This window comes from Chanodichthys erythropterus, chromosome 17 (assembly GCF_024489055.1).
Source record: "Chanodichthys erythropterus isolate Z2021 chromosome 17, ASM2448905v1, whole genome shotgun sequence".
Classification (NCBI taxonomy): Eukaryota; Metazoa; Chordata; class Actinopteri; order Cypriniformes; family Xenocyprididae; genus Chanodichthys; species Chanodichthys erythropterus.
The window spans coordinates 12,981,694-13,007,944 of NC_090237.1; the positions used below are offsets into that span (position 1 = coordinate 12,981,694).

The window sequence follows — 26,251 nt, forward strand, 5'->3', positions numbered from 1 at the left end:
TGAAAATGCTTTGAAACAATGTGTATTGTGAAAAGCGCTATACAAATAAATGAATTTACATTCAGTTCAATTTCTATTCACAAAGCCAAATGGAAGCAATGGAAAAACATCCTCAAACACATTCACCTCCCCCACACCCACTACCAAATCACACACATACTAAAAGTCTTTCAAATTCACGTTTGCTTTATTGTCATACCTGTTTGACAGAGATATGTACAGAAGCTCTAAAAAGCAGATATTATGGTAGAGGACGTGCAGAGCAGACCCTTGTTTAAACATCTCATTAAGGAACGTGTTAACTTGAGAGACAACTAAGCCTGCGGGTCTAGGACATGGGTAGATTAAATGATAACATCCACAGGGGATTTCTCCAACCTTCAGAAAACTTTCTAATTCTAACTGACATTTTAATGAACTGTATACAAGGAAGAGCACTCTGTAAATGTTATCATTTTAACCATTGGATTCTGCACAAATTGGAGCTATGCAAGCCAGCTAAAATGGAGAAATCTATCCCTTCACAATTGTTTCCAGATTTAATTTTTAATAAGAGCTGCCAAATTGCTAAGTCCTAAATAACCCACATCAGTATCACCCTAGTAAATCTTACTTGGCCTTACTTGTACTGCAGCTAAATCTATTCTGTATACACATAGTTCAGTAATGTACAGGAATGACAACTGCATTTTAAAACCAAATTAGCTCTCTAAAAATTCAGTGACAAATGCATTTACAAAAATTCTGCACAGTGTTTACAGAACCGAAGTAAACAGCTAGTTGTTAATGACGTTTTTAAAATGCGCATCAGAGGTCTCTCTTTTGTATGTATGCATGAAAACCACAGGGAAAGAGTTATGAGGCTTGACTCATTTGTGTTGTTAGAGCGTGCTAGGTACTACTCCTGAACCTTGCCCTTAACCTAATCTTAACCCATGTAGTTACCTTATATTATTCAGTACTTTCTTGGTAAGTACACTGTAAGTACATTGAAAATGCACATACTGTAAAATAAATTGCAAACGAAAATAACATCAAAATATTGTGACCCTCAACTTCCCACTTTTATTAATACAATAAACCTGATCATTTTAAAAGCCAAGCCCAAACAACAAGCTCAAAATGCTTATAAGTAGACATGGCAACACTGTAGGGAGTCCTCTGATGAGCAGCCATTGCTATGGTTATCACAGTGTCAATCATCGCAATTTCTGGAATGATAGTTTACGGTATTACCTTCTGTATTTAAATGCAGTTGTCACTCCGGAAACTTTACAGAGTGTTTGTGGCCATAACCCAACCAACATTTCATGGCAGGGCCAATGTAGACACAATAGGACTTGAGGTATGGGCCTTCATGGGTTTGTCCATGGGCTCCATGTCAGCCCTATTTGAATTAGCCCATACTTGTCCCTGGGTTCCAACATAGAACCCAACAACAAACCCATGAATGACAAATACCTAAAGCCAATATTGTGCCTACATTGGCTCTACAATGAAATAATCTTGACTGTGTAAGAAGCTGCGCAAAAAGAGTGCCACTCCACAAATATCCTAAATGTCTTCTGAAAACAGTGAGGTGTTGCAGATGTAGGGTTCTTTGTGGCCCTCATCTTCTTCCAGCAGTTTCTCAAGGGCTAGAGTGCCCTCGGGGGACTGGGGAGGCTCCACCTGCTGAGGCTCAGGTTCTGCTGAGAGTACTGGCAAGGTCAGAGGAACTGGGAAGAGCTGGGAGGCTGACAGGGCCGCCTGCACAGAGGGGGTCTGCATGACAGGGCTGGAGATAGTGGATAAAGGCTGAGCCCAAGGAATGTATGTCAAAGAGGAGTCTGGGATCTCCACCTGAGGCAAGGTTGTGCTTGAAGTGCTTACAGTCTAATTGGGAACAAGATAAGAGAGCAATTAACATATTTAGGCATTGAAACAATAGCAGTGACTTTGCTGCAGTCTGTAGCTCACCGCAAGGTTGGTGAAGAGAGGTGTGTGCGCAAACGTCAGCATGGGGGAAGGGCCCACCACAGTGTAACTGGGACAGATCGGCTGGACGTACATATCAGTGTGGGATGGGATGGAAGGATCATGGTGTTGGCAGTCTGGGGGAGTCCAGTGGCTCAAAGACTGGAGGGCAGATGTGCTGGTGGTCTGGGCAATCCATCCTGTGCAAAGCCCGCTGACATCCACAAATGAATCATTAAGACCACTCTGGTTGGCTTCTACAAAGCTTGAAGTCCCTTTTAGAGAAGAATAAGAGCATGAAAAATAAGCTGTGTAATCAATGAAAACAAAAGATGTTCATATGTAACTTACCAGCATGTGTGTATGACGGCAAAGTGTTGTTGGGAACCATCACCTTAAAAAAATAACAATGGAAACACACAAAGTTGGAGCAGCCAGAGAAAAATTAATAACAAAAGGTAAGAGTCAAGAGCCCAACTAAAGCAAATGCTGACCTCTTTCATGGTGACTTGAAATGAAACATTCCATAAATCATTAATTAAGACTTTTTTTCTCTCTTTCCATCAGGTGTCACCACTAATTGTCAATCATCACTCAATCATCAATCAATTATCTCATTAACTTTAACACTGCTTCAGTGTTACTTTTTAACACCCGGCAAGATGGACTCATATGTACATTTTGGGTGTTAATTTAACATTGGGCATTTCACTGTGCAGGCATGATGTCATTGCTAAGCAATGCACGGACATGGTTAAAATTGCTTATTTCTCTGGATTTAAACATTCTTGTAAACATCTGGGATAATGTAAGTACACAAGTCAACAAAATATATGACATTGTTCTAGTGGTTTTTGAACATTTTAATCCAAAAATCGTACATATCGTGCCTTTAAGATGCATAATACGAGTCATAAACCGGGTCTCAGTAAGAGCAGAAGACGTTCCAAATGGGATATATCGCCCTCCGAAGGGCACTTCGGAGTGAAAATAATCATGGACACCATATTGTAGGGTCGTTCCTGTAGGGAATGAAGGATTTCGAAAGGTACAACTGATGGACACGTCGGGCCCCCATGATCCTTTGCACAAGGAAGTTGTTTGACGTAACAGAATGGATACAGGAGGTTAGGAGTTCGATTTTACCTATAAATGTATGTATAGTATTTTTCTATACTACTGTAATATTTATATGAGTTAGATTTGGCACATTATTGTGAAAACTACATTGTACTTCAACAAAAATACTTTACAGCCAGTTCATTCAAATGTTTCAAATACATAATCACAATATGGTGCGATAAACCTAAATAAATAACTAAACACAATCGCAATCTGCACAGTCTACTGCTCCTTGATACACCCTTTTTGACCCCTACACCCTTTTTGACCCCTACACCCTTCATCCTTTTGAAGGGTAAACTCTTTGAAGGGATTAGGGCATAGGGATGAGCCCTTAAATGGAACGCTAAATGGGATAAGCTATATGTTACCTTTAGATGGCTTGCGTGTGTTTGAATTGAACTGTTTGTGTCACTTACATTGGCCAGACTAGTTACTAGTGGTTCAATGGATCACAAAACTCATGGTTCGGATCATATCACAGTTATTAAGTCATGGATCGGATCATTTTTCAGATCAGCACAAAAAAAAAAAAAAAAAATGGGGGTGGGGGGTAAGTTTGTATTTATTACTTAGCTCACTTTAACTACTCCGATACACAGCAGAAACTACTAGCCTAACTTACACCAATGTAAAGTGTAGAGAGTGAAATTTGAGTTTCCAAATAATGTTCTAAGACTTTATATAGGATTTGGGGGATAATATCGTGAGAACACCCTGCGATTTAGATCAGTTGTTATAGCGCAGAGAAAGAGATGAGACGCACTTTTTAATCTGCTGTAGGCAATTCACGATGCGTTCACCTCCAAATGTTCAATCAAACAAGTGTTGTGATCACCAGAGCTCCTTGTCAATGTCCTCCCAAAAACCCACAAAACTAGAAGTGTGAAGCTAGCATATAACCCTCAACGCACGTTACATAGGCCTGTAGCATGAAATGTAGTTCCTGATTTTTGTGTTCATTCTGGACCCTGCTTACACTGAATATCAATTAAACATAAAAATGTTTCTTGTTGCTTTGCACAAACCACCCAATAATTGGAGCCATGACCTTTGTTTTTCTACAACCAGGACTGCGATCTCAATGAATGTTGTCCAAAGCTGAACATTTTAAATCTGGTGAGCTCATTTGACAGAACAATCTCAAGAGTCCAAGAATAGTAGACATCTAATAATAAGCAGGATAATGTCTTCAAGTATTGTTTTACATTAACCCTTACTTTTTACCTAACAATTAAGGTGTAGCACAATGAGATTCTTTTCTAAAATGATTGACATGTCAGGGCAAGTGGCTCCACTTAAATTCCACTTAAACAGATGACAGGGACTTTAGTCTGAGACGTACACCTGGTAGATTGGATCAAGGCATTTATTGCTGTGCCCCCCAGCCCAATAATGGCAAAGCTGCTTAAAAACCCATCTCCGTACTAAGTGGTGTTGAATGAAATGGCAGAAAGCATGTGGAGGGGCAGGCTTACAGATAACCTATAGCTAACCTAAAATAACAGACAAAGATAAGCTTATATAGGTCTCGTGCGTGGTTTCGCTCATTGCCAAATTGGGAACAATTACTAAGGCACATCGTCAGCTTCTGCAGAATAGCATTTATAAACAATCAAGATGGCATTACAAGAGAGTCAAACAGGCTTTGCAAGAAGACTGCTTTTTTATGAGTATTTCATGTGAGAAAAGGTTGCAGCATGTGTTTTTTGTTTTCATGTGTTGTTAAGTACAATTATAAGGTTGGTAGGCAAGCCTCTTGGCAGATCCACAAATGGATTTGCATAGGCCCCATGCCCAACCCCTCAGGCTTTGTGGGGGAATAGTTTAACTGTCATGGAAAAACACCTGGATTATATAAGGCCAAAATCCCCTTGGAGTTTGGAGAGCCTGCCTATTTGCACCCAGTATGCCTGTTAAAATTCAAGCTGATCTGAAATTGACATTGATTTTGCAACATTTTGCAATCCCATGATAAATTTCAGATTTTTCAATCCTCCTAGGGCCCATTATTCAGCCAATTATTGAAGTGCTATGATCTGAATTGTGTTCTTCACATATTAACAATTGCAATAATATGGCATCAACCCAATAATGAGGCATGTTTAAAACCCAAGGTCCTTTCGCAACTAATTCTTTCCAGTCTCACATTTGGACAGCATCACTGTGCATTGGATGGATTAGATAAAAAAAAAAAGGACTTGAATGAGTAATGAACGAGATGATGTTAATTTTGACAGTTTTTTACAATCAAAAGTATGTGTCCTATTGTGTGTGCGCACATATGCTGTAGTTCCTACTGCACTGGGGGGCGTTGTTTTGGCAGCATTTCCTCTTTTTCTCCGCAGCAGCTCCTTCACAGGGTCTTTGACTCTTACTCCCTGGTACGGCTTGGATGCTGATGCCTCTGATAGTGCTGTATCAAAAAACATACCATGAACACGCTTGACAAATATGAGCACGCCTCATGACAAGTGTACCAAAAAAAAAAAAAAAAAAAAAGCTCCTATTGCACTTTAAAAATCATGTAGGGATTTCTTATTCATGCCAAGTTAAACAAGGTGTGGCAGAAAGTGTTGAAAGTTTCAGTCACTCAACAGATACCTCTTTTATTTGGACCTTTCTTCTTTTTGGTTTTGGGTAATCTGATGTACAAAGCTACAGTAAGACAGTAATCACTCAAACCCTTGCTTTCTTGTACAATTTCAGCCATTAGTGAGTAGTGCGGCCCTCATAAGTCTGTGACACTGACACACAAATAATTATACAAATCCCACTTCCTAATCTATTCAAATAAAGCAGCCTGTAAGATGTAACTACGTTACATTGCTGTTTTTCATTCAAAAAATGCATTTTCTTGTGTCCTCATGTGCCTCAGCTACGCACATTATGGTGGATTTCATGAGAACTACACTGACAGCTCCTCAATTGACGTGTTGAAACCCCGGAGCAAATTCTTACGCTTGTCTCTCCATGTTAGGAAACCATGTGAACATTTTTTTAAGGAAGTATCACTGGAGTACTACTGGTTTCTGAAAGGCTATAAAAATGCATTGTCAGAACGTGACCATCTGTTTCAACTCTGTGCATATACATTTACAGTATAAATCATATAATATAACTGTGAAAAGAGGGTGTCTTATAGGAATTATGGGAGGCAGAACATTTTACAGTTCATTACTGCATATATCATTAACTTGTATAATGTTAATATATTAACTTTGGAACTACTTCAATCTGCTTTGAACTTTAAAATATGCTGATGACCATGTCATTAAACAGATGGTGAAATAGAAGGGCGCAAAGTGACGTGAAGGTCATAAAAACTGGCCTGTCCGTGAACTATGGCTCGTGAACAAGTATGCGTGGTGCACAGTATTCACACAAAGCACTAAAATAATGCTAAATAACTGAATTAGTTACACAAATGTAACATAAACACCTCAAAGTACCCTACCGTTCACATTTTTGAAAGAAATTTAATTGATCAAAAATATATTACATTGTGGAATACTTAACATTTTTCTATGTTAATATATTAATATATTAAAATGTAAAGCAAAGCTGAATTTTCAGCATCATTAGCCCACTTTACAGTGTCACATGATCCCTCAGAAATCACATTAATATGCTAATTTAGTGCTTAAGAAACATTTATTATTATTACTATCAATGTTAAAAAATGTTGTGCTGCTTCATATTTTTTTTATTCTTTTATAAATATAGAATGTTCAAAAGAACAGCATCTGTATGAAATAGAAATGTTTTGTAACATTGTTTATTGTCACTTTTGTTCAAATTAATGTCCTTGCTGAAGGAAAGTACTATTTAAACAATGTTGCTTTGACTTTTAAAGTGAGCTCATGCAGTGTTGGGTACACTACTCCAAAAAAGTAATTAAGTACTTGCTACTATTATGTCTTTAACAGTGTAATTAGATTACTGTATATTTACTCTCTCTAAAAAGTATTGTGTTACACTGTAAAAAAAATCCCAGTAAAATTTACAGTAAAAAACCAGCAGCTGTGGTTGCCAGAACTTTACCGTAAAAAATACAGTAGCAACGTTAAAAAAAAATTGTTAAATTTACGGTAAAATAACATATTTCATTAACTGATATAATGTTAATTTACCAACCTAATGAAGTACTAATATCTGTTTTGTATCTTTATAATACACTGACAGTCACCAAACACAGTGGTGATAAGAGTTACATTACGAATCAAAGTTCATCACAAGCAGATTTTCCACAAGCTGAGGAGGACAATACTAATATATAGAAGGTGCACACAGTGTCATTCACACACACACTAAACACCATCATGGTAACATGCATGAATTGTGGGAATGTCAATTTACGTTTTTTCACTGTAAATTTTACAATGAATTGTTATTTTTCTCTTCCCAAAACTGTGAATTTAATGGTATTTTACCGTAAAATTACATTAAATGTACCGTTAGATCTATTACAGTTATTCACCGTAAATGGTACTGAAACTTTCTGTAAACCAATTGACAGTTTTTCACCGCAGCATTTTTACAGTTTTTTACTGTTAAAATCACGGTCATTTTTTACAGTGTACTTCTTACTACTAATTACTTTCTAAATCCCATATCAACCTCAACGAATTGAACAATACAAGGATGACATGACAGGAAACTGCTCTTTTAATTCTTTCAAATGAATAAAATACCTTTGCATAAATTATTATTGAAAATACCTAAATATTTAAAGGAAGATTACATTAAAAACATACATTTTAAAATTATACGTTCAATTTTATACGCACTTTGTTTTATATAAAATTCTTTTATAGCCTATACAGTATTTAATGCAATACATTAGAACAGAAGAGCTTTAATTAAATTACAGAAAAAAATTAAAGTAATCCCTTACTTTAATTTTCAAGGGAATGACGAATGATTCAAGGGAGTAATTATATTACAGTTATTAATTGACTCTTCACCAGGAGTTTGATTGACAGGTGATCTAACCAATCATAATGCAGAATCCACAATCTAAAATTTGAAGTTTGAGACTTTGTTTCATGTTTGGCACACAAAAAGTATTCTCGTTGCTTAATAATATTAAGGTTCAACCACTGTAGTCGCATGAACTGTTTTAAATATGTTTTTAGTACCTTAAAGTTTGAAAATGTAAATGAACTTGCTGTCAATGAAAGCCTCACTGAGCCATCAGATTTGATCAAAAATATCTTAATTTGTGTTCTGAAGATAAACAAAGGTCTTACGGGGTTTGGAACGACATGAGGGTGGTGAGTAATTAATGACAGAATTTACATTTTTGGTTGAACTAACCCTTTAATTGACTACATAATACTTTCATGTTTAACAGGTTATAATACAGTATGTTTCTGAGCTTTTATTAATAAAATGTAATTAAAGCAAAAAATGAGTTAAAGCAAAATTAATATATTAGAATGAAATCCATAAAATGATCCCATGATGACAACTTCTAAGATATGAACCCTTAAAGCTCGATAGAACCTTTTCTTCTTAGAGTGCATGAAGTGATTGATTCTAGCAGTACATCTCAAAGATATATTTGCTATTTATATGAACAGACAGGCTCTTTACATAGCATAAGTTGAGTTGCTTGAATCTACACAGATGCAGCTGCTGGCCAACAGTGAATTCTAAAGAAAGCTGCCTGCAGTGCACACTGTGTACTTAAGGAGGTGTGATTGTTTGCCGATGTTTGATTGCCTAACTGTACTCATACCTGTTTCAAAAAACACAAAATATAGTTTATTGAAAAAAAAATCCTTGACAAAGCTCCAGCCATTTCATTTATGCACCCCTGGATAAAATTAAGATCAAGGAATTAATGCATCACGATTTATGACTCACAATTCAATAATTTGTGAGTCACACACGCTTGAATGCGATCCTTTAATGTGGAAATCTGATATCGCTTTCCTTGTTTGCTAAACATTAAAAAATCTCTCACACTCTCCACACCCCATTCTCTCACAACTGTTACTTCTTAAGGCTAAAGTCTCAATGTTTAATCACCAAATAATGAATCAGTAATGTACCTGTTCGGTGTCATTCATCTAGATTCATGACACACATTGGTTTCTGTTAGAACAGGCCGGCAACTAACCACCTGTAACTCTGCATAACCCTGACGAAACAACCGTCAGATCTTTTTTCTGTAATAAATGTCTGATATATTGTCGTTCTGCAAACAATAAAAAATCCTTTTGGTAAGTTGCTGCTCTCTCATAGAATGGACATGTAATTTATGCATTTCTAACAGAAACGAATGCAGTTTTTAACATTCACAGACGAGCAGTCACTCTAAATATATAACAGTGAAAGCAAAGAGGCTTCTACAGTTGTGCAATACAAGCACAGCATGATTTAAAAAGTTGAAAAAGAGGAAGCTATGCAGCTGTGAAGTCTTTTCTTTCAGAAGGAGGGCAATTGAAGAGTTTTGCATATCAAGATTAAGCCACTCCACAGTATGCCTGCTTTCTGAAATGGTGCACGTTTCCAAAGAGCTCTATCAGTTTTAATAAACATCAGTCTAGCAGGACATAACTTATTCGCAATAAATGTGAAGTCCTCCTATCTTTCACCTCATAAGTTTTAAAGTGTAATGTGAAAGAAACCATCATTCTTGCGAAATACATGATTTTCTGTTCGTACTGCTCATTTACATTTACTGTAATATACTAGATAAGATCCCAGAGATGCAAAATGGAAAGCTAAAAATGAACCCCTAGAAATTCTTTTAAATAAGTCCATCTGAACCATTCAAACATTTTAGTAATTTAGTTGTGTTTTGGACTGTTTTATTTATTTATAGTTCTAACTGAGTTTTAGTTTTAGTTATTTTAGTGCTTCAACTTCAACTAAACGAAAATGAGAAATAGAATATAGGTGAAATATTTTTATTTATTTATTTTTTTTACATATGTTGATAACACTTTACAATAAGGTTTCACTAGTTAACATTAGTTAACTTATTTAGTTAACATGAACTAAGAATGAACAACACAGCATTTATTAATCTTCGTTAATGTTCATTTCAACATTTACTAATGCATTATTAAAATCAAGAGTTGTATTTGATAACATTAGTTAATGCACTGTGAACTAACATGAACAAACAATGGACTTTTATTAACTTTAACAAGAATTAATAAATACTGTAAAAAATGTATTAGTCATTGTTAGTCATGTAAGTTAATATGTTAACTAATGTTAACAAATGAGACCTTATTGTAAATGGTTACCCGTATGTTTTTATCATTTAATTTGATTTCAGTTAAGGTTGATTTTATTGTTAACTAACCTTAATAACCCTGTCCCAAACCTCAGATTTCTGAAGCTGCAACTGTCTGTTTCAGCAAAAAGTAGGCATGCGCTTTTTAGAAATGCGACTGATATACATTCAAGTAACATTTTTCTTCTTTAAGAGGTTAAATTAACTACAGAAAAATACAATTCTAGAAAAAAAAAAAAAAAAAAAAAAAATATAGTTATATATAATATTATATATATATATATAATTATATATATCTATATTTATATAAGTATATATATATATATATATATATAAAAGCAATGCCAGAAGTATATCTTAAGCTTGTACACCAGTCTTTTTCTCGTGATAATTAATATAATTCATGTTTTATATCCCCTTAAAAAAGTAATGGAACTTTGTCTATGGAGGACAAAAGAGAAACATTTGAAGAGTGAAATTTTGCTTATAAAAACTTATAAGATTATAAAAAATCATGAGGTATCAATGTGATACTTAATTGATGAGCCCAAAATAACATTTAGAGTTTCTGTCAAATAGCCAAAGAACAGGCCCCAGTGTTAACGGATCTATCAACCTTACTCCACTTGTCTTGATAGCAACCGCAACCTTACATACTGCATAGTAATGGAAAAAAAAATGGATGCACATGTACAATATTAAAGCTGGCAAAGTGATATAATATATAACTGATAGATCTTACAAACTTAACATCATAAAACATGCTGAAAATCAGCCTGAATTCTGCTAGTAATGAAAAGTCAAACATTGAGATATTAATTTATCACTCCACTTATTAGAACAGATATCGTGGAAAAAACAATCATCCGTATAATGTAATGAGAGCACAGGATTAATAGATTTTGCATCTCGGTGCAATCTCAGACCTGAATTTAATTAAAAAATATATTTTCTTGATGATTTGCAGTGCATTTAATTTTCATAAGTAAATAATCTTACATTTGCATACTGCAACATAATGCAGCATTTGAAATGTGCAAATGTAATTGTATTGATATTCAGAAATTGTACTTACATTTTCCCATGTGCACACTCTGTTATGTAACAATCTAAACTCTTATGATATGTAGTCAAAAACCTTTTCTATTTACTTCCTGAGATCATCTCATAATTGTACATCGGTCGCTTGAGTGGGCTGACTTATAAAAGCAACTGCATTCAAGTGATGTCACCACAAAGGGAAGCCACTATCCTCATCAATTTAGTACCACCAGTTAACCAGAATTTAAAGTTTCAGCTTAGCACACATTCTATGTCCATAACTGCTGTATAACTGGAGAATTCCCCTTTTGTCTTTATCTCATATTTGTTCGAAAGGATGTACCAAGAGGCGCATCTGTAAAATCATTCTTCTGATAACTGGGAATAAAATTACGGACCAGCAATCATTTTACAACTGAAACGCACTAATAAAGTGTTTTGCATCTCCGAGATCAACAAGATATTTTATTTTATTTTATTTTTAAATCTGATCCTGTGAAACAAATAAGTATTTTTCTAATTTATTTTTATATAATATATAAATATATATATATATAAAATATGATTTCTATTAACTTTACTACAATAAATAAATGGACTTTCTTTCTGGGTGCAGTTGTTAAAATCTAAATCCAAAATTAGGCTGCTGAGAATTGATGTAAGCTATCTGAAACTGCCACGCTAGTCAATTTATTAGTGTTAAAGGAAACACCTGCACACACTTTGAGCTTCATTGACCACTCAAGCCATGAAACTCATCATGTTCCTTTTCTCAGCTCAGTTCTTTCTATTATTACACAAACAATCACACATCTCAGCAACAAAAAAACAAGGAACAGCTTTTTATAACAAATAACAAAATACATCTGCTTGTAATAAACTATAATGCAATCACTTCAACACTGCAGAGTTATAGCTCAAATAAAGCTGGTATTTCTTAAGGCATTTTCAAAGTTCTCAGCTCATTTAAATTTGAAACGGCCTCTGGAAAAGGCGCATTAATGAGGAAAAAGCTAAAAAAAAACTTACTTTGTTGCACAAGAAGACAGATCTTCCTTCTAAATGAGAAACAAATCGTAAATGAGATTCAACACAGTGCCAACGGTTAATGCATGAGAGCATTCTCTAATGCAAACTATGGGCTCAATGCAAAGAAGCAATTTTCAATAGGCCTCAATGGACAAGAGTTATTAAAGAAACATCTTTTCTTTCTACTGCAAATGTTTGAGTATAGCAGAAAACGTTGGGTGGGAAAAAGCGCTGAGATATTTTTACCAGCACAACCTAGAGCCGATGAGCTCTGTCAGATGAGGAAATAAGGTCTTGACCTTTAGAAGTGTTGTCTGTACCCTTACAACCATGTCTTTGTAGGCACTGTGTGATGTTAAAATCGCATATACCAGCTTATTTTGAAAATTGTGATTAAAGAAAAGAGGAAGCGATTAAACGAGTACAGCTTTGCTTGAGGCGACTTTAAGATCCTAATTTACAAGTTCAGTTACTTTAGGTTTTGGTAAAGATGTGTCAAACGTAACGATGAAGGATGAAAAGAGTCTTATCCTTGCTCATCTTTTACCTGGAGCAACGCTGGAAAGGAGCAATAAGACGAGAGCAGAGGGCAGTGAGGTCACTGTCATACACTCACCTGAAGACACAACGTCCTGCTGTTTATGTTTTACTATGAGGGCAAATACCACTAAACAGCCTCTGGGGTTGAGAGTTACGGCCTTTGCCAAAGATGGATTAGCCATTTATATTAGTGATCTATGGGCTGAAAATACAGTTTTGAAAAGAAAAAGTCATTCATCTTTTATAGTGATGTTCAAAAATAAGCATGTTTTATTATCAACAGACCTTTTGGCATACAGTACAGTCCAAAAGTTTGGAACCACTAAGATTTTTAATATTTTTAAAAGAAGTTTCGTCTGCTCACCAAGGCTACATTTATTTAATTAAAAATACAGTAAAAAACAGTAATATTTTGAAATATTATTACAATTTAAAATAACTGTGTACTATTTAAATATATTTGACAAAGTAATTTATTCCTGTGATGCAAAGCTGAATTTTCAGCATCGTTACTCCAGTCTTCAGTGTCACATGATCCTTCAGAAATCATTCTAATATGCTGATTTGCTGCTCAAGAAACATTTATGATTATTTTCAATGTTGAAAACAGTTGTGTACTTTTTTTTCAGGATTCCTTGATGAATAGAAAGTTCAAAAGAACAGCATTTATCTGAAATACAAAGCTTCTGTATCATTATACACTACCGTTCATAAGTTTGGGGTCAGTAAGAATTTTTATTTTTATTTTTTTGAAAAGAAATGAAAGAAATGAATACTTTTATTCAGCAAGGATACATTAAATCAATCAAAAGTGGCAGTAAATACATTTATAATGTTACAAAAGATTAGATTTCAGATAAACACTGTTCTTTTGAACTTTCTATTCATCAAATAATCCTGAAAAAAAATATTGTACACAAATATTTTGTACAATTGTACACATTAAATGTTTCTTGAGCAGCAGATCAGCATATTAGAATGATTTCTGAAGGATCATGTGACACTGAAGACTGGAGTAATGATGCTGAAAATTCAGCTTTGCCATCACAGGAATAAATTACTTTGTGAAATATATTCAAATAGAAAACTATTATTTTAAATTGTAATAATATTTCACAATATTACTGTTTTTACTGTATTTTTAATTAAATAAATGTAGCCTTGATGAGCAGACAAAACAAAAAAATCTTAGTGGTTCCAAACTTTTGGACTGTACTGTATATACACACACACAGAGATGGGCATAAATACATGAAAATGTATTTAAAATGAAAATAGAAAATATCTCAGTTGAAATTAGAGATGCACTGATGTATCGGCCAACAATTGGTATCGGCTGATAAAAGCTATTATTATCACTATCGGCCAACTGGCGATGATCAGGGCCTATTATATCCTGTCGATCAAAAGGGTGCGGAAAAACGTGTTCAGACTGCAACTCATACATACTGTGTGTGAAGAAAATCACTACTGTGTTGAATTTTAACGCATTAACAGTTTAAAAATATTTACACGGATTTACGACGCCCCGCATTTACACGGGGCGTCGGCGTTAATGCTTGACGGAGGGCGCGTCTGAAGCTTGTGTTGACGTGACAGTTATAGTGATAACAGCCAACCACATTACTTTCCGGTGTTACATGAACGCAATGGAGTACCCCAGGGATGACGTGTTTTTGTAGGCCAACCCGGAAGTTAGTGGCACGCGGGTTCCCTCGATCAAAAGCCTATGCATTTTTCCCACAGACTTTTGGAAAATGACGAAAAAATAAGATCTGTGTTTAACAAAGGGTTATGACACTTACATGTTTTGTCTATCAAGATAATCTTTACAAGTTAACCCAACATTTATAGATTTTGAAGCCTAAATAAAGTGGTCAGATTTAAAAAGCTAACAGTAGGCTATAAACGGACTACAGCTCACCATGGTCGCGGATCAACGTCACCACCACCAAGCTTCCTCAAACTTTATTTAGTAAACAACTTTATTTAAAAAAAATGCTCGCTGTGTATGAATACTTATCCACTTTTTCGTGAGAAATGCTGTCCAAATGTCATCTTTGTCATGATGACATCTAAAGTCCCCGCCAAAGGAAGTAGTCCCTTTTAGCATTTTGTTGTGGTGTGTCATAGATCAAAATGTGAAAATATTTAGAGGCTTTGTTAACCACAGACCTTATTTCAGGTGATTTAGCAAAAACCCATTCAAAAAACCCATTGATTTTATGGCGATGGAACCGGAAGTCCTAATGCTAACTCACTTGCGGGTTTTGCGTACAAAAACACGTCATCCCTGAGGTACTCTATTGGCTAGCGACTACTCTAGAGTGTTTGCATAAGGCGATCTGATTGGCCGACACCTGCGTTGGCGCTTGAAAAGTTGAGAAATTTTCAGCTTCTGCCGCTTGCAACGCGAGTGAAGCGTCTAAGCACCTAAACTTAATGCTTAATGTTTAACCCACTTAATTCCAGTATCAAAAGTCCACTTTCTGTCACAGTGATGGATGACAAATGCAGTTTTCATTTTTTTGTACCTTGAGTCAACTCACATAATAAGATATCTTCGACTGTTTCAGTGCTATGGCCACTGACTTTAGCATTACTTATTTGCGATCATCTCTGTGCTCTCTGGGCCAAGTCTGCCCAAAAATTGCAAAAAAGCTTTTGAACACAATTTGAGCGTCATAGAAAACATTCATGTGACAGTCCATCTCAGATATTGTTTGTTAAATGTGTGCAAGGCTGCAAGCAGTTTTTGAGATTTGAAGTTTGTTTGTATTAATATTAGGAACAGGAAAACTCATGATCATCATGTGCTTGCATTAACTCCGCCCACTCTGCGTCTGATGCCTGGGGTTGTTCCAGTTTTTTTTTTCACCTTATTTCCTGGCTCACACTTTTCTCACCCTAATTTTTTACACACAATGTTAAACAGACCCAGGACCCGAAGTAAAAGATTGGGACCTGACTCGTACCCGGCTGACCATTTAAAATATAGACCAGGGCCCTCAAGTCTTGGATCCTCTGTTTGGACTTCTACTTTGAAGATCCAACAGTCGAGTGAACATCGAAGGCACATATCGGCCGCAAAGGGGGCGCTCACGAGCACCCTCTAAAACCTAAAATGAAAAATGGGACATCCTACAGTCTTGTGGCCTTAACGGACACATGTATGCTGTGGCCACTTTAAGTTCACAAGACCGCAAGTGCACATGAAGTGTGCCATTTGGGACAGGGCCAAAGTGGCATTACGTCACAAAAGTGTGGAACTGGAGTAAGATTGTGAGGGGTTAGGGTTCCTTTTGGGACAGGGCCTTAATAGTGTTTACCTCAAGTAATAGGCTGAAGTGCAACCTGGTCAGAAGTAAGTATAGAAATGGCACACAGATGACACGTTTAACCCAGTGTAAAATGAAAACAACAGTTTCTAATCATTTGTACACACCAAAATGTTCTTTACATTCAAAATAGGTCCAGACAGATTTGGCCAATTTCACATGTATATTGTGTATTTTCAAAATTTCAAATACTGTAGTCTAAATACGTTTTTCCACACAGTATTTGGTATTTTATTTTGATCCATGGCTACTGATACAGCAGGAACCAATCAGCTGTGCCCTACAGAGAATGATGTAATGATGCAAGCAGGTTGAGTTAGAACCCATAAGGGGCCGTTCACATATCGCGTCTTTGCGCGTGTAAATTCGTTATTTCAAATGCAGCCGTGGTGCGGCACGTTTTTTCCAGGTGAGCCTATGTCATGGCTAGATGAAAACATCTAAACTTTTCAGAATGCCACAAGCGCACCGCTGGTCATGTGACAAGAACCAACAGTTCAGCTGCGGCTTTTCCGTAACAGCAACGAAATCTCAGCCGAACAGTTGAACATAGCTGTATCATCTCCATAAATATATCTAGTAGTAAAGTTAATGCAAGGGCTAGAAATCAATTAACCCTTTGCTGAAACTTCCTCGTCATCGTGAGAGCACAGTTCATGGTTGCATTGCATCGTCAGACGCCACGGGAGCGCAAACGCTTGTAGAAAGGAGGAGAAAGCGTCGCAGCCGTGCTTTTAGACGCGATACGTGAATGGCCCCTTAGCCTGCGCCTTCTAGAGTTTCATGACAGAAATTTGTATTTATTTGAAAGAATTAAAAGGATAGTTTCATTTCTATCCTTGTATTGTTCAACTGGTCAAGGTTGATATGGGATTTAAAAAGTAATTAGAAAGAAGTAATGCAATACATTTTAGAGAGAGTAATTAGTTGTCTAATTACACTGTTGAAGATGTAATTAGTAGCTCGAAATGACTTTTTAGAGTTACTTACCCAACACTGAGTATATTCTATATTATAATCTATTATAATATACTGATTTAGTGCTGAGGAAAAATTCTTATTATCAGTGTAGAAAACAGTTATGCTGCTCAGTATTTTTGTGGAAAAAATTTGTGAAACATTTTTTCAGGATTTTTTCATTTTATTTGACTTGATAAGTTTATTCAACATATAAATATAAATACCTTTGTTGTCCCTTTTGATAACTTTTGATTTAATGCTTTCTTCGCTGAATAAAAGTGCTAATTTAAAAGTGCTAAAATTGTTACCTGCCAACCAATCAAGCTTTGCCTGATAACAAAACAAGATCTTTTCTTATTCACTTGTTTCCAACTTTCTGTAGATTGTGGTCTCCTGTAGGCTACATAACACTCTATATGAACCAATAATCTATCAATCTCATCCCCTTAGAGGAAAAAAAAAGACATTTGCAACACAAACACCAGCATTTTTTGCTTAAAAAAGTTAGTTTTTGGTTTCGCCTGCAGGCCAGAATGAAATCTTAGCGTGTGTGCCAGGCGAGGTTACAGCCTGTGTGTACATGCCACTTCTCAGAGTGCCAGAGCAGGCAAGGGCCTGCTGAACAAACAAACCAACGCAACTCTATCAACAAACTCAACAGATACATGAAGGAACAGACACCAAACGCAACTCCTGTCTCACGTGCGCTCTCCTTGCACGGCTTCTGTCTCACGTGCTCTGTCCCATGGTAGACGCGGGCAGGGAACCCAAAGCTAATCCCCAGGGACTAACAAATTCATCTTATGTGTACTGAACTCAACTGAACTCAAGTATGGACATGACCTGTTGTGAAGAAAAAAAAATCGAGCCATTGATTACCTGTCTCATATGGCATATTGTTAGTATTGCAGAACAAAGGGGCATGTAGTTGCACATGCTCAGGCTGCAGTAAAAGCTACATCTAAATATATATGTAACAAAAGCATCCTGAAAAAAATGAAGGACTTAATACACAATACAACAATAGTCAAAAGTCTTTTATGACAAGACAAAAGGTCAAAAGATTCATCTGCAGCCACAAAGCCACACTGTAGATTCACTAGTGTCATGAGGGCTGGGTGGGAGGGACCGTTTAAGAGAGACTGAATGAGTGAGAGCAACTGAACAAAAGGATGAAGACAGGAGCAGAGTGCAGTGCCTGAGGCGGCTGGACCAAATTCCTGTTGTGTCAAATGAATGAGATAATAAGCTACACCAGCAAGAACTTTACAGGGAAATGCCAATATCAAGTTCCTGTTAAACGCAAAGACATTCCAATACAATAAATATGGTATCGAAGGTCTAATTAAGTGGCAATTATGAAAAGCTGACTTTGCTTGCTGTGAACAGGACTTCACTTGACACCTCAGTATTAGGGTTGGGAAGGTTTTTTTAACCACATTTGGTTGCAACATGCCAAGGTAAAACACCTCAAGCTGTTGTGAAACTGTTTGTGTTTAAATGCTGATAAGAAATTCTCGATTTAAAATAACGATTAATGAATCATTTTCATCCTTTCTTGCATTTAAATGTGCAATTTAGCATAGATAAATAGGTGCACATTACAGGTGCTGGTCATATAATTAGAATATCGTGAAAAAGTTTTTATTTTATAAAATATGATTTTTATTTTATTTACATTTATTTTTAAAAATGAAACTTTCATTTATACTAGATTCCCTACATGTAAAGTAAAACATTTAAAAAGTTTTTTTTTTTTTTTGATTAGAGCGTACAGCTAATGAAAGTCCAAAATCCAGTATCTCATAATATTAGAATATTTCCTAAGATCAGTCAAAAAAATGGATTTTCAAAACAGAAAAGTTCAAGTTTTATGTTCATTTGTACACTCAATACTTGGTCGGCAGTACATATTACAGCAAATGACTTGCACCTAGCACAAATTACAGCACATCCAGTATCTCAAAATATTCGAAATATAGAATATTTACATTTGAGCTTCATTGAATGACCATCCCTACAGTATAAATTCTGGGTATCTCTTGTTCTTTGAAACCACACTAATGGGGAAGACTGCTGACTTGGCAATGGTCCAGGAGACAATCATTGACACCCTCCACAAAGAGAGTAAGTCATAGATGGTCATTACTGAATGTGGTGGCTTTTACAGAGTGATGTATCAAAGCATATTAAATGCAAAGTTGACTAGAAGGAAGAAATTGGGTAGGCAAAGGTGCACAAGCAACAGGGATGACCACAAGCTTGAGAATACTGTCAAGTAAAGCCGATTCAGACACTTGGGAGAGCTTCACAATGAGTCAAATGAAGACGGAGTCAGCGCATCAAGAGTCACCACAGTCAGACATCTTCAGGAAAAGGACTACCAAGCCACTTCTGAAACAGAAACAATGTCAGAAGCATCTTACCTGGGCTAAGGAAAAAAAGAACTGGACAGTGGTCGAAAGTCCTCTTTTCAGATAAAAGTAAATTTTGCATTTCATGTTGAAATCATGGTCCCAGAGTCTGAAGGAAGACTGGAGAGGCATCCAAGATGCTTGAAGTCTAGTGGGAAGTGTTGGTCCATTATGTTTTATCAAGTGCAAAGTCAATGCAGCCATCTTCCAGGAGATTTTGGAGCACTTTATGCTTTCATCTGCTGACAAGCTTTATGGAGATGCTGATTTCCTTTTCCAGCAGGACTTTAGCACCTGCCCACAGTGCAAAAAACACTTCCAAGTGGTTTGCTGACCATGATATTACTGTGCTTTATTGGCCAGCCAACATGCCTGATCCCTGAAACTATGGGATATTTTCAAGAGAAAGATGAGAAACAGTGGATCCAACAATATACAGAAGATCTGAAGGCTCAGTAGTGCCTCAGCAGTGCCACAGGCTGATCACTTCCATGCCACACTTCACTGATGCTGTAATTTGTGCTAGGAGCAAGTCATTTGCTGTAACATGTGCTGCCAACCAAGTATTGAGTGTACAAATGAACATACTTTAAAGAACTTGAACTTTTCTGTTTTGAAAATCCATTTTTTGATTGATCTTAGGAAATATTCTAATATTTTGAGGTACTGGATTTTGGACTTTCATGAGCTGTATGCTCTAATCATCAAAATTTAAAAATCAACATCAAAAAAATTTTTTTGAAACTTTTGAAATGTTTTACTTTACATGTAGGGAATCTAGAACTTTTTCACGTTATTCTAATTATATGACCAGCACCTGTATATGTCAAACTTCTGGATAAACATTTCAGAACTGTAAGGTTTATCATCACTGACCTCTGTATACGTTAATCATCATTCTATCGCACATGGAACATTGTCAATCATTCATCTTCATTTATGTGTCTCTGAACTGATCATGGTAAATTATTGCTCTTGGGTCACTTGTTCAATATTACAGCTCACCAGGTGCGTTTACAAAAATAGGTTAATGCGGACACTGAAATGGATAAAATGGTTTTGGCATTTGATGGCATTTGGTTATGGTTTTTGTTTTATCTTATGAAAGTCAAGAGTAAACAGATATGAGATAAGAATTACTAAATACATCCATTAATCCTCCTATATTACAAGGGTGAATATCAGGGACGTGCACAGAAATTTTGAGGGGCAGTTGCTCTGACCTAAAAAAAAGGGCACTCCCCTACCAAACATCTTAAATAGTGTTTTGACATCGACAACCCAAGTGCATTTTACCTCAAACTTGCGTCTAGTTAACTTTCTAAAGTAGCAATCGCTTGTCGGGTCGACAACACACTGACAAAATTATATTCAGAATTAAAAATATTTTTATACCACTTTTTAATGTGTGAGATTGTGTAAAGGTTTTCACGAGATACCAACCTTTCACGAACTTGCTTCCAACACTTGTTCTCATGGAGACGCGGTGTGCACGGAGGGGAGGGGCTATGCGCGCGCGAGTATGTGAGAGAGACGCGTGAGTGAGAGATGCAGGGAAATGAAATGCAGCTGAACGTTTGCTCTATGAAAGACATTGACAAAGACGAAAACTAAGGACATTTAATCTATAATTTTATTTTATTTTAGTTAGTTTTGCCAAACACACATTACAGTTTTGGTTAGTTATCGTTTTTTTGTAATGCCTCGTTTTTATTTTTATTTCAGTTAACGACGATGTTTTTTCCCACCTAGTTTTCGTTTTTTCGTTAACGATTATAACCTTACTCACCTTTCCGACAACGTTAAGTCGTCCCACCCGACAACCGCGACAATCTCCTTCTAGTGCCGCTCATGCAGGCTCAGCTCAGGTGCCGGTCGCGTGCAGCGCTGCAGCCACGCAAACAGTTTGCCCTTCCCCTACTGACTTTCACTTTCGGACGGGTGCCCGAATATGGAAGTGAATGAGGCTTTGCGATTTTTTTTTTTTTTTTTTTTTTTTTAATCTAGGCCTACGTGAAATTCTGCATCCATTGTACGATTTTTTTATTTATTTTTTTCCACCTCGGAAGGGCAACGTGAGTCAAGAAGGGCATATGGGCAGTTGCCCGGGCAACCTGAGCAACCCCCCTGTGCACGTCCCTGGTGAATATCATCCACTAAGATTATATTAAAGATTTATGAATCAATCATTAAGCATATCAGATTTAAAGGTTTGAGTAAAATACCTTTTTTGTCTCCTAATTCCTATTTTCCAAATTTAAAGGTGTAAATTTCCTTGTTCAAAATGAACAAAATTTAAATAATGAGTCAATACATGATCAGTCCATCTTCCAAAACGTGTTTTAACCCTTTGAGCAGTACGGTCCCACATATGGGATTTTATTTCTGTGCCCCTGGGCGTACGGTCCCACATATGGGATTTCAAATGTTCAGCGACGTCACATAACTGCCAGATTCATACTGTGCTGTCGTGCTTTTGCTGCGAGATGGAGGCTCAACTCTTGTTATATATCATAGCTATGCAGTGTTTTCAGCAACATAATGCTTCTTTTTAAAAGGTTTTATACATTTAAATATGCATAAGCACCAGAAAACAATACATTTAAGGCCTGTTCACACCGGGACGGATATCGTGCGCGATTTTCGGCGACGTTTAACGCCTCGTGACTAAACAACGGGCGCCAATGTGAGTGTGCACACTGACGCGAAAAACGCGAGGTGTAAAAGCGTCATTTTTTCAAAAACGCCTCGGGTTCGTTTTTTTTGGTTTGAAGCACTGCGTTAAAAACTGGCCGACCAATGAGATTGCCTCATTTGTTCACATGTCTGGAGCTGCTGAAGTTACAGTAAAACACGACTTGGTGGCGCTCAAGCGCAAAACAGTCTTGCCGAGCACACATTGATACCAAGACGACGAAGAGGAAGTAAGTAGACAAGGAAGACCCCTATAAACTATCCCTGCGTCTCAAACAGCTCCCTAGCTTACTAGGTCGTGTATCAGTGTACCGTGTAAATGAATGTGGCCGACTCCCTGATCAGTGCCCTGACTAGTGAACTAGGGAGCTAATTGAGACGCACGCTATGGGTGCTCTGCCACTTCTTGGCCATACCAATAGATGTGTATCGTATTTTTGCTGTGTTTTTTTTTTTCTTTTACATTCAAGAAATGTTCATACATTTTTGTGTTTCATAAGTGTTTATTTGCACTACCGTTTCTGACTACCATCTCTCATATATATGCCATTTAATATCTGCATTTTTTAATCTTCTTTAACTTTATTAATATCATAAATATGTTTATTTGCACTATCGTTCAGCACTAGCGCCACATACTGGCAGGGAGTAAATTTGCACGTTCACTCTGCGCATTGCCAGTGAAAATCGCTTGGGTGTGAACACAAAAAACGCTGGCCATAAACGCGTGCGATATTCGTCCCGGTGTGTACAGGCCTTAAGAGTGTATAAAATACACACTGATCTCAGACATCAGTAGAAGCAGCAATAACAATCCATTCAAATATAGTTTGCCGACATTTATTCATATTAAACACACATGATGGGCCTTTGTAACTATAAAGTTTACTCTATTATTCTTCCAGTTCACCAGCCATTTACTTGCATATATTTCAGGAGAAACTGATGATCTGCTTCATCTGTGATTTTTTTTTAGTTACTTTTTTTTTGTAACTGAATAAACGGTAGTCGTGCATGAAGGCGATCATCAGACTCTGCATCGTGGGACTTGTCACCCTTCTCTGAACTGTTTTATACAATAATTTGTTAACAGATACGGAACAAGAACTACTAGACTTGCGGGAGCAGATATGTCACCTGCAGGCACAAAATGAGCAGCTGATGAAAGAGCATCCCCCATCCAGCAGTAATGCTCCTAACCAACCACACCCTTCTATGGCTAATGCCAATTAGTTTGAATAGACAAAAATTGCTTCGGCTACTTTGATGAGTGTATGGTGTGGGAGTAGCATAGTTTAGCTGTCACAGTGAAAGAGAAAGGTTGACATGGAGCACTCTAAATCTTGAATCTTAGGGGAATCACCCATTTGAAAAGAAATAAGAAAAAATACGCTGAACAGAGGGGAGTCTGCTGGCAAAAAAAAAAAAAGAATGCAACAAAACTTGTAATAAAACAAGAATCAACATTAGCTTGGCTTTTCGGAAATGGCAAGAACTGAGAAAATTTGAAATGTAAAAGTGACGCGTAAAAAGGCATTTTTATTACTCAACAGGCAAGTAAGGTATTATACTGAACAGATAAATTGCCAATAGCTCTCTAACGGAGTTCATTGTAAAGCATTATCTATTGTGAAGAATCATTTCATTATGCTTGTTGGAGCGTTGTTCTGCACTCTAAAAAATGCTGGATTAAAAACAACCCAAGTTGGGTTGAAAATGGACAAACCCAGCAATTGGGTTGTTTTAACCTAGAGGTAGGGTTAAATGTTTGCCCAACCTGGGTAGTTTTATTTAACTCAACTATTGTTTAAAAATTACTGTATTGCTTAATTAAAATTAACCCAAAGTATGTTGGAAATGAACATTTATTAATGTTCAGTGAATAATAATTAAACAATAAACATTTATTAAATTGCTTATTTATAAATTTATATTAATAAACTATTAAACTATTAAATTTATATTAATAAAATATTAAAGCTTATTAATAAACATTCACCTTTTGTCTATTATTGTTGCCTTTAATTGCATCTGGTTTTTAATTTCCAAACTATTTTGGGTTCATTTTAAGCTAGCCATATAGCAATTTTTAAACAATAGTTGGTTTAAATAAAACTACCCAGCAGGTTGGGCAAACATTTAACCCAACCGCTGGGTTTGTCCATTTTCAACCCAACTTGGGTTGTTTTTAACCCAGAATTTTTTAGAGTGTGGAATTTATTTTCAAGGACGAACTGTGTATATTAATGGGTATAGCTACAGTAACATTTTCAGCTAGTCAGTTTGAGATCTTTTCCATTTAAACTGGTTATATCTAGTAGTAAATATTTTATGAGCAGTAGGAGAACCATATAATTATCTGGACATTCACAGAGAGCTGAAGCAAAACCAAAATGCTTGCATTTTTGTATTTTTTAAAACCACAATCTCTGTCAATACTTCAATCATTTCCACCATCCATACTGAGCATTTTACAAAGCAATTGAGTTTTCTTATATATATTTTTCATAATTTAAAGCTAACTTTTTTTAGTCCAAGGTTTCTCTCCAAAAAGTGCAGGTACAAGATCAGTTTGTTATTCCAAAACATGATATATATATTAAATTGTACAATTTGTACTTGCAGAACTTTACATTTTCAAGATTTCCCCTATCACACATATTACATAAAGTGATGCCAAGCCCTAACAAACAGTAAAGTTACATAAAGAGAAAGAATTGTGTCCTCATACAAACCTGGTGACTGTGTTGACTTATTAATCAATAGATGATGTAATAGAGCAGTAAGGCCTATCCATCCCTGCCAAAGTCAGATCTACATAAGGCCAACTGCATTTATTCTCTGTCTTGAACAGGCACAGAATCATTGTGATTACTAGATCCAGAGCATCACCTCAGCAGGATGTGCAGGCACTGCAGGTGTGAGCGCCCCTGCTGGCCAGTTAACTTTTAGTCATTTTTCTGTGGGAAGAGTTATGAAATTAGATAAACCTTTCAAGATTCATTTCAGTTTAATATAAAATCGTACAGTGCCCTCCACTTATATTGACACCCTTGGTAAATATGAGCAAAGGTAGCTGTGAAAATAAATCTGCATTGTTTATCCTTTTGATCTTTTATTTAAAACAAAATCACAAAATTCTAACCTTTCATTTAAGTAAAACAATTGAAAATGGGGGAGAAAGCTCATTATGAAAGATCCAGTTGTGTGTGACAACTGAATATTCTGGAGTTTGTTTGTGAATGAGCGAGGAAGATTTTTCTTGAAAACCCTCCCGAACAACTTGTGGGGATGTAAGTGCTGTTTGATCATTTTTTTTAGGCTTTTTGACCCCAAGACTCAACTTATCTCTGCAATTCTTCAGCTGTGATCCTTGGAGAGTCTTTGTCCACTCAAACTTTCCTTCTCACTTCACATTAGGATGATTTAAACACACGTGCTCTTCCAGGCAGATTTGTAACATGTTTAGTTGATTGGAACTTCTCAATTATTGCCCTGATGGTGGAAATGGGGATTTTCAATGCTTTAGCTATTTTCTTACAGCCACTTTCTATTTTGTGAAGCTCAGCAATCTTTTGCTGCACATCAGAACTAAATTCTTTGGTTTTACTCATTGTGATGAACGATTAAGGGGATTTGGCCTTTGTGTTTCCTCATGTTTATACTCCTGTGGAACAGGAAGTCATGGCTGGACATTTTCATGTTCATGATCACCCTGGTGTGTTAAAAGAATGTAAATATGAATGGGAATATACTTCAGAGATATTTTACTCATAAAAAATTCTAGGGGTGCCAATAATTGTGGCCAACATGTACTGGAGAAAAACATTTATTTCAAAACATTTATTTCATTATTCCCCCCACTTTCAATTGTTTTACTTCAATAAAAGGTTAGAATTTTG

The 26,251-nt window shown here is 36.3% G+C and overlaps 1 protein-coding gene across 6 annotated transcripts in view; it reads right to left on the minus strand.

Annotated features, from left to right (window-relative positions):
• Positions 1-584: 584 nt before the first annotated feature.
• Positions 585-26,251, minus strand: part of LOC137005153 (POU domain class 2-associating factor 1) — a 28,064-nt gene continuing 2,397 nt past the window's right edge. The window contains exons 2-6 of one of the 6 annotated variants that reach the window (XM_067365958.1): positions 25,085-25,309; positions 5,361-5,494; positions 2,308-2,350; positions 1,960-2,231; positions 585-1,875 (exon numbers count right to left, since the gene is read on the minus strand). In XM_067365958.1, coding sequence (XP_067222059.1) covers positions 1,555-1,875; positions 1,960-2,231; positions 2,308-2,347 — 633 coding nt within the window. In that variant the 5' untranslated portion in view covers positions 2,348-2,350; positions 5,361-5,494; positions 25,085-25,309 and the 3' untranslated portion in view covers positions 585-1,554. Of the gene's footprint in view, positions 1,876-1,959; positions 2,232-2,307; positions 2,351-5,360; positions 5,495-11,408; positions 11,642-25,084; positions 25,310-26,251 lie in introns of those variants that run through there. The other 5 variants (XM_067365957.1, XM_067365956.1, XM_067365960.1 and 2 more) reach the window with 5 other exon arrangements.